A 9,224-nucleotide genomic window follows, 5' to 3' on the forward strand; every position below is an offset into this window, starting at 1 on the left:
AAACAGCAGCTCTTTTATTTGAAAAAAAAAGAAAGAAAAAAAGTTGGTTTTCATCATGTGACGACAAATCGTTTTCAGATACTGTGGTGTTACGTCTAATAAGAAACTCAAATCATGTTTTTTCTCTATTGCCAGTTTTTCCCTGTGCCTCTGCAAACTCTGTCTAAAAGGATTGTTCAGTCCAGACTCAACAGCACCCTGGTGGGAGTTTTTACAATCGTCCTGGTTTTTCTCTCCGCTTTCATTAACATTGTGAGTCCCACGAGTCTTAACCTCAAGATTCAGTGCTTAAATGCCTTTGATATTTAACCATACAGCAATACAACTAACACTTAACCTGTGTCACAATATTTAAAGACTTACAGGACTAGAGGCACCAAACAGAATAGCAAAAATATAAATCTTCAGTTTTCCAATCATGTATAGTGTTGATAATGGCACAGAAATCGCCTGCTTTTAAGTAATTAGCTTTTGACATTGAAAAGTTAGTTAATAACGTGATCTTTAGTGGGTTAATAATGTCACATGTAACCTCTCTATCTGTCCTTTAGTTCACCTGCAGTACAGATGACCTGAAGACTTGTTTAGGGCAGGAGTTTAACATCACCCCCAGAGATGTGAACGCTTGTCACGTCCGCAACTCTTCCTTCAACTACTCTCTCTGGTCTCAGGACAGCCTCTGCAACAGCTCATCACCCACCTGCAATTTCCCAGAGGTGTGGCACTGTTCTCAGATCAGTCCAGTTTTGTAACAGTAGCAATGAGCTGCTCGAAACCAGCTACAGTACCATGTCCCAAAAAAACAGCTGGACGTCTTTCATCTGGATTTTCCTGCAGTGATATATGTCTTTTGCATTTATTTTTCAAGGGTCTGATTCTAGGCACTGCTCTGAAATGCTTGTCTTTTGATCAATCATACTTGGAATAAGTTGAAGGGAAAGCAAAAGATTAATGTCTGAATGTTTTTCTCTTCCGCTGCAGTACTTCTCATCGTGTGTGCTGCTCAGTTTACTGGCCTGCTCAGTGTTCCTACAGGTCAGCAGTATTGGTAAACTCTTCCTCATGCTCTTCATCGAGATCCTGTATGTGCTCATCATGGAGGTGCCTGAGGTCAGCCTTTTTGACAATGTGGACCTGCTGGTCATGGCCAATGCCTTGTGAGTATCTGGATTTTAGCCAAGTAGCACATTTTCTTGGATCAGCATCCTTTCCATCATCATCATCCTTATCAAAATTATAAAGAATTATTTCAATTATTTTGCTTTTTTAGAAGCTATTTTTTTTTTTTAAGTATGGACGTTTGTCTCTTCCAAATTTAAGGGACTGCTAAATATTCCCTAGCATTTTTTTCTATATCAAAGTTGTGACTGGATATTATATAAGCCATCAATCAACAGTTTGGAGCCGGCAAGATTTTAATGTTTTTGAAATAAGTCTCTTATCCTCACAAAGGCTGCATTTATTTCATCAAAAATACAGTAAACTGTTATCTATTTGATTATACTGTGTTTATTCCTGTGATGGCAAAGCTGAATTTTTAGCAGCCTAGTGTCACATGATCCTTCAGAAATCATTCTAATATGCTGATAAGATACTCAAGTAACATTTCTTATCATCAATGGTGAAAACAGTTGTGCTGTTACTGACTGTTCAAAAGTTTGGGGTCAGTAAGATTAAGTAGGGACCAAGCACAGTATCAATATTTTTTCATTCGGAAAATGACTGTAATTCAGTCAGCTTTAGCCTACCACTACATAGACCCATGCCAACAAATCCACTATTGATTGTCTGCTTTCTGATTTGGCTCATATCAATTCTACTGAGTCTATCTGAAGATAACATTTTTACTGTTGTGCTCCATCCATCTGATACATTTGCTTTTTCTTTGTATTCACAGAGGGAATAGTAATGGAACAAGGTAAGATAAAACCAGTCAAGTAGAAACCCTGATCTGAAAGAAATATCAGTGAGCATGTTTTTTTCATTGCATGCCTATAAAGATTGCACAATAGGAGTAATTCAAGTGTGTGAATATGTAGCTGCATACTGTTGTGATGTGATTAGATCAGCATGCTCTTGTTGACACTCAGTGCTGTGTGTGTTGTAGTAGCTGTACGACAGACGGGAACCTGCGGGTTCCTCTAAAGATCATGACTCCAGTAGTCATCACGGTGTTTGTGCTAGCGCTCTACCTTCATGCACAGCAGGTGGAGTCCACTGCCAGACTGGACTTTCTCTGGAAGTTACAGGTGTGTTTAGCTTTGTATACTTTTGTAATTGGACAGAAAAGCTGTTTATTAAAAAGTGCTGTACCTCCTGTTCCATCAAATCAATTTGTTGGATACAGTTTCCCTACTCTTGCTTCTTGTTCTTAATTATTTGCTGTAGCTTAAACTACTGTTCAAAAGTTAATGAGATCAAAAAAAAAAAAACTACTATTTTATTCAGTAAGGATGTATTAGATTGATTAAAAGTAACAGTAAATACTTTTGCATTGTTACTAAGCAGCACAACTGTTTATAGCTGTGATGATAATAATAAAAAATGCTTCTTGAGCAGCAAATCATATTAGAATGATTTCTGAAGGATCATGTGACTCTGAAGACTGGAGTAATGATGCTAAAAATCCAGCTTTGCATCACAGGAATAAATTACTTTTGGAAATATATTCAAATAGAAAACAGTTATTTTGCATTGCAATAAAATTTCACAATATTACTGTTTTTACTTAAATTATTCAATAAATGCAGGCTTGGTGAGCATAAGAGTCTTCTTTCAAAAACCTGTTTTGTCCATTTTGCCTTTGAGAGTTATCATAGATACAACAGACAGAGTCTGATGATGTGAATTCAACATAGATTCGCCAAGTTATTGCAGTCACTTTGGTGCAACAAGAATGCAGTGTTTATCTAGTTATTCCTCCTCATTCATAGCATCATCCTCTATTTTTATTGTATTCACAGGCTACAGAAGAGAAAGAGGAGATGGAAGAACTTCAGGCCTACAACCGTCGGCTTCTCCACAACATCTTGCCCAAAGATGTGGCTGCACACTTTCTGGCGCGCGAGCGACGGAACGACGAGCTGTATTATCAGTCGTGCGAATGTGTGGCTGTCATGTTCGCCTCCATCAGCAACTTCTCCGAGTTCTATGTGGAACTGGAGGCCAATAATGAAGGTGTTGAGTGCTTGAGACTGCTCAACGAGATCATCGCTGACTTTGATGAGGTACAGCAATTTTTGACCAACCTCGGGACTTGAAAAGCCTAATTCCCTTGAAAATGATTCATAAAAAATATGAATAAAAACAATTATTATATATATATACAAACAACCCTTGATTATTTTAACTAGGATTTTACTGTTTTAGCTCTTGCATTAAACATTTTAATTTTAACAGTTGGTCTTTGTTTCAAATTAGAATTGTGTGTGTGAAACTGGACCTGCATCTTCAAATCTTCCTAAACTGTGTGCATTCTTAGAAATGTAGACGTTATGCGACTACATTCTTAAATGTAGAATATGCCTTCTCATTCCTACGTGGAAGTCATCATCTCATTTCTCTTTTCTTGCAGATCATTAGTGAGGATCAGTTTCGTCAACTAGAAAAGATCAAAACCATTGGCAGCACCTACATGGCTGCGTCTGGGCTTAATGACTCCACTTATGATAAAGCAGGAAGGTCGCACATTCGCGCTCTAGCCGACTACGCCATGCGCCTCATGGACCAGATGAAGTACATCAATGAGCACTCTTTTAATAACTTCAAAATGAAGATCGGTAAGGATTTGGCTTAGCCACCCTTAATGGATTAACTCACTTAAAAATGAAAATTCTGTCATCATTTACTCACCCTCAAGTTGTTTCAAACCTGTATGGATTTCTTTCTTCTGCTGAACACAAAGGAAGATATTTTGAAGAATGTCGGTAACCAGACAGTTGATTCATCTGGTTACCGACATTCTTCAAAATATCTTCCTTTGTGTTCAGCAGAAGAAAGAAATCCATACTGGTTTGAAACAATTTGAGGGTGAGTAAATGATGACAGAATTTTCATTTTTAAGTGAGCTATTCCTTTAAATAACCAATACATTTTATCAATCAGCTTCCTAATGTGTATCTTTAATTTTATGAAATTTCCCTTTAAAAAATGCTACATTCCTGTAGTATTTATATAGTCTGTTAGTCAAAGACTTTCATAGATTGACCCATGATTTTACTGTTGTAAAATTAAAAAAGCATATTTTCCTGTAGGTCTTAACATGGGTCCCGTCGTGGCTGGTGTCATAGGGGCTCGAAAACCGCAATATGACATATGGGGGAATACTGTGAATGTAGCCAGCCGAATGGACAGCACTGGGGTACCTGAGAGAATACAGGTGAGATGTATTCTTGGTCTCTGTGATTTGTCCAGATCAAATTCATAAAGATATCCTATGTATACTACTATAGTGTCCGTATTGAAAATGTGCGATTGAGAATCTAAATTAAACTTGGAAATATATACAATTTTAGGATGCTGAAAATGTTCTATGTGAAACGACTTCTTGAACAAGAAAACATGTAGGGAACATGAACATGTAATTGATTGGATCAATGTTGTTTGCTATTGGTCAATCTCATGTGAGTGACAGGTTGTCCCGCCCTCTTGCCAGTTAGTACGTAATCAGAGAAGAGATGATACTGCAAGTTATTTTGATTAAAGATTACAAGGGCACATGAATTTTTTTTAAAATAATGATGTACGTGGATAAATCATTTATAAAAATACTGCAATATTCCATAAAAAATAAGAATTGTCAATTTGGATTTCATGGTGACTTTAAACAAAGAAACATGATGTGAAACGAATAAGAAATATTTCATGTTGAGTGCTGCTGTTTTACATTTTTAATTTCAATATTCACTTAAATGTTTATGAATAATACAATTTGAAATGAATATATAAATACAATTGGTGAGGAATGCATTTTTGATCATATTCAATGATTTGTTTAATTATTAATGATTAAAAAATGCAAAACAGAAGCATTTTCACTAGTGGTCTCAAATGTTTGGATCTGTAAATCTGTCAACTCTCTGTGTCAGGTCACAACTGACCTCTACCAGGTTCTCAGCTCATATAACTACACACTGGAGTACAGAGGCGTTGTGAAGGTGAAGGGCAAAGGAGAAATGGCGACCTACTTCCTAAACGGAGGACCCAACAGCAGTTAACACTCAGCGTCTGACATTCAGAACACTTTTGAGATGACATGGTGACGAGACGCTTTGGTCCGGGCCAGCCAGGCTGTTGACGGGCATCCTCCTGGACCAATCACAATAGGATGCGTTTGGAAAGCCAGTCTAAGAGTGGCCTCTTTGCACACTGAGACTTCCTATAGGATTAACGGAGGGCTTTGCCCCCTTTATTTAAGGTATGGAACAGCTCAGAAAGACGTTCAACCTCAGAGACCAAAGAAACAAAGGAATCTCAAGGCATACAAAGCAGTTCTCCCTGTCTTCTATAATTCTTATATTGCTAAGAGAGGACAGATGCACCTGGCTTTGGCTCTCTCAGGTGGCGGGACTGCGATCTTACTCCACCAACTGGTCCTGGCGGCTCCAAATCAAAACTGCATGAAAACACTGATGAATCATATACACATAAAACATGTGTTTTACAGGTATATACTTCAGTGTATGTAAAGACTAAAGAGTTCTGTTCATACGGTCCTGTTGCGTGGCGATATCGCAATAGATAGAGATATCACAATGAGCTTATATATGGTAGAAGGCCATAGTGAGCACAGCAGCTTTACAAACCCTTTATGGTTCCCCGAACTTTGCTGCAGCGACTGTGGTTGTTACTGGTAAGGGAGCTAGCGTTGACAGTGTTACCTCTGAGCGATCTAGAGTTGAGAACGAAGCCCCGTTCACGCCGCCCGCAACTTGAAACGACCCAAAGTCATTCGTTTTCAGTGCCGGGTTGTGGCCAGGCCCAACGATGCAACGTCTTCATTTAGCAACTGTAGTTGAGAATCAGCTCGACTCAATTTTATGTGTCTCTTATACCATGCGCAGGGACAGTATTAAATACTGATGCGTATTATATGAAAATGAAGTGTGTGTGATCCCAAATAGCCTAGCGTTTGTGCTTTTCGGTACAGATAAATGGCAGTACACAATGCCAGAGCACACACTGATTGTCGTTCATCTTTAATATGATGCATGATTGATTTGATGTCACCAAGGGATGAGATGGAACAAAAAAGAACCAGCGTGTAACAATGTAACGAGAACGTTTCTGGTGGCATGAACGTGGCTTGAGACTTCAACTTTGTGTTCCAAACAAACTTACATTCACAAAACTGCACACACACACACTTGTCTACACTGAAGACACCATTAATGGCCAAATGTGGCTGTTTTTGTATTTGTAACATTTTATATTTTGATTCTAAATGCCAAACTGTCAGAGCTATTTTAGATGCTATATTTTGTACATTAATATATTTAAATAATGTCTATAAACACCAATGTGTATTTAGATATTTATATATATAATGGAATGCTACAGTCCTGCACATTTGAACAGGAGGGAGAGTTAATTTGCTAATTATCAGTCACCCTTTTTTGTCGCTGCATTCATTTAAATAAAATCAGTAGCTAGCCTTGTAACCAAGTAAGGAGAGTAGGTTTGGCCTTTCTCCAAAAAGGGTTTCTGTATCCTGTCAAGTGCACTACAATGTAATTATGAGCAGAAAATGGATTTGTAGGACACGAAATGACAAGTGAGTGTTTCAGAACAGCCACAGTCGTTTAAAGCTTGGCAAACACATCTGCAAATATTGATTTTAGCCTTGTGTTTATGGTGCGTGAGACAACGAGTTTGGATCCTTTAGGGATGTTTCTGTTATGCCACAAATATTCACCATTTATGCACTGCAGCTCGACCAGCATTCCCTTCCCTCTCAGTGTGATGGTACGACCCAATGAATGTCCGTTTTCTCCAACGAGGCCTTTGTATGTGAAGAATTTGAGTTTGTACACAAACATTTAGGGTAGTCCATAAAAAGGTTTTCTTTTCTTTATTTTTTTTTTTTCTTTACCGGTGTAAGAAGTGTTATGAAACCGTAACTATATTTGGTCCTGTTCTAGTTTCTCACAACTTGGACTCAGCTGGGCTTCCAGAGTCACTTTCACACAGTCTTTATTTCCCACAAGAAAATCAGTGCCACTTTCTTGCCAGCAAATTTCAAATAAAATATATGGTTGAATGTTTTTGTATTTAATGTCATCGTGATACATGTATAGTATGGCCTTTAAATGATGATGCGGGTGCCATATGAATTCCTAAGTTAAAGGTGAAGTGTGTAATTTTTCCACAGTTAGCGGCACCAAACTGGATTGGACATGCCCCCTATCTGCCACTGGTTAAACAATAAGTTAGTCCCGCCCGTAAACTCACGCCATTGGTTGAGCCAGTGTTGCTGTGTCGGGATTCTCACAGCGTTTTGACAACGCAGCAGAAGAGAGTTTTAATCTTATCACAGAATTTTACTTCTGAATGGCTTACTTAAGCTTTAATTCACCTGTGTTTGCCATCCAAATGAAAGCACTGAGATGAGAGATGTCAAGTAAATACCACATTTCTGTCCTGCTGAGTACTGGCATTTACTATTCCAGTGGAGCTTCATCTTGGGTTGCTTGTATGCCATGTCAAAACTCAATGCTGTATTTTTTTTTTTTTTTTTTTTACATCCAATTAAACTATTATAACATTAAACTCATTCTGAAACCATGTAATTATGATCATTACAATATGTTTGCAAAGCAGCACTCTATTTAAATTAGGTTCTTGTGTGATTCGTAGTGTCTATTATTTATTTTCTCTGTGGAGTAAAATTTTTTTTTTTGTCCACTCAAGCTCAAAAGACAGACACCAATATAATAAAGTAAGTAAATGGAGAGACATGAACTTTAAAAAAAAAAACCTTAAACATTGAAATTGTAACCTAACATCGTTATTATAATATTTGCATACTAAATTGTTTTTGGCCCTTTCTTTTGACATCTAATTTCAGATGATTGTGGACGTCAGCAAGACGGTTGTTATTATGCTAAAGGTAAAGTGTCACCATACCTAACTTTAACATAATTAATTTTCTGCCTCGTGCCAATATGTTTGTGGCCTTATTTTTCAACGCGGAAGTAAAGTTTTTCGTGTGTGTGTGAATGTGCGAATGCGAAGATTTCCGATTTATTAGCCGCTAGAAGTCTAAGAATAACTGAATACATCTAATTTAAGTGCAGTTAACGGTATTGTTTGCGCTACAAACAAGCGTTTTTATATTTAAGGCAATACATTAAAATAATATGGTAAGAAATACCAGTTTGCAATATCAAGCAGCATAACGAGCTGTTTTGTACAGCTAAAAATAACTGTAAGGTAATGGCACCGGAAGCCAGACGTATTAACATTACAAATGGCCGCGCCCGCGCTTAATTTACCTAAAAACCATAAAGTGGATTATATTACTGTTTTTGGACAAAAATAACATTTGGGATGTCACATTAAATGCCCAGAGGGTGGCAGCAGTGCGCTTTCGTTGCCCATCTAGTAGCCATACAATTAATTCCTGCTTTACTTGCCTTCAATGTCAATGTGCCGATGTTTCTGTATGAAAACGTGTGCAGCTCTTATTGTACAGGTTAGTACAATGCTTTAACCACATGTTAGTTTTATAACAATCTGCACCTTTGTTTTTTCCTTATTTTTCTTTTTGAACCTCAAATACAGAGCTGTTTGCAGAGTATTCATAAACAGAATGTGTCCAGAAATACGAGAACAAAGAACAGAAACCCCACAGAGCGGTTTTTTGGTCACCCAAGCATGTTATAATTCACATAATTTCAGTACACTTTCCCCACTGGCATACCTGACCTTTTCTTATCTTAATAATGTGCCTGTGAAATAGCCACGTTTGAGTTCACTTGAATTTAGTCTGCATGTGTCCGATCTGGTCAGTTTGACTGAGCAAAGCTGTTTTATGAAGCATTAAAGAAAGGCCATTGTGCTGGGCGTGGGACTGGCATTTCATTGACATTAAAAACAGTCTAATGGCCAACTGGTTTGGGTTTAATCCAGCAGTCAAAAGGTTAGAAAGACCTGAGGCGAAGCACAATGTCTTAAAAATCAAAGAAACAAAAACTCAAACCATTTCTCACCCTGATGACGCCGTT

General features: G+C 37.7%; 1 protein-coding gene across 1 annotated transcript in view; it reads left to right on the forward strand.

Annotated features, from left to right (window-relative positions):
- The window catches only part of adcy5 (adenylate cyclase 5), a 93,694-nt gene extending 85,924 nt beyond the window's left edge, over positions 1-7,770 (forward strand). The window contains exons 13-21 of the mRNA XM_084420241.1: positions 136-252; positions 552-716; positions 982-1,157; positions 1,898-1,918; positions 2,108-2,249; positions 2,964-3,227; positions 3,575-3,779; positions 4,254-4,378; positions 5,088-7,770. Coding sequence (XP_084276367.1) covers positions 136-252; positions 552-716; positions 982-1,157; positions 1,898-1,918; positions 2,108-2,249; positions 2,964-3,227; positions 3,575-3,779; positions 4,254-4,378; positions 5,088-5,216 — 1,344 coding nt within the window. The 3' untranslated portion in view covers positions 5,217-7,770. The remainder of the gene's footprint in view (positions 1-135; positions 253-551; positions 717-981; positions 1,158-1,897; positions 1,919-2,107; positions 2,250-2,963; positions 3,228-3,574; positions 3,780-4,253; positions 4,379-5,087) is intronic.
- The last annotated feature ends 1,454 nt before the right edge of the window (positions 7,771-9,224 follow it).

The sequence above is a fragment of the Rutilus rutilus genome, assembly GCF_951802725.1.
Source record: "Rutilus rutilus genome assembly, chromosome: 10".
In the NCBI taxonomy this organism is placed as follows: domain Eukaryota; kingdom Metazoa; phylum Chordata; class Actinopteri; order Cypriniformes; family Leuciscidae; genus Rutilus; species Rutilus rutilus.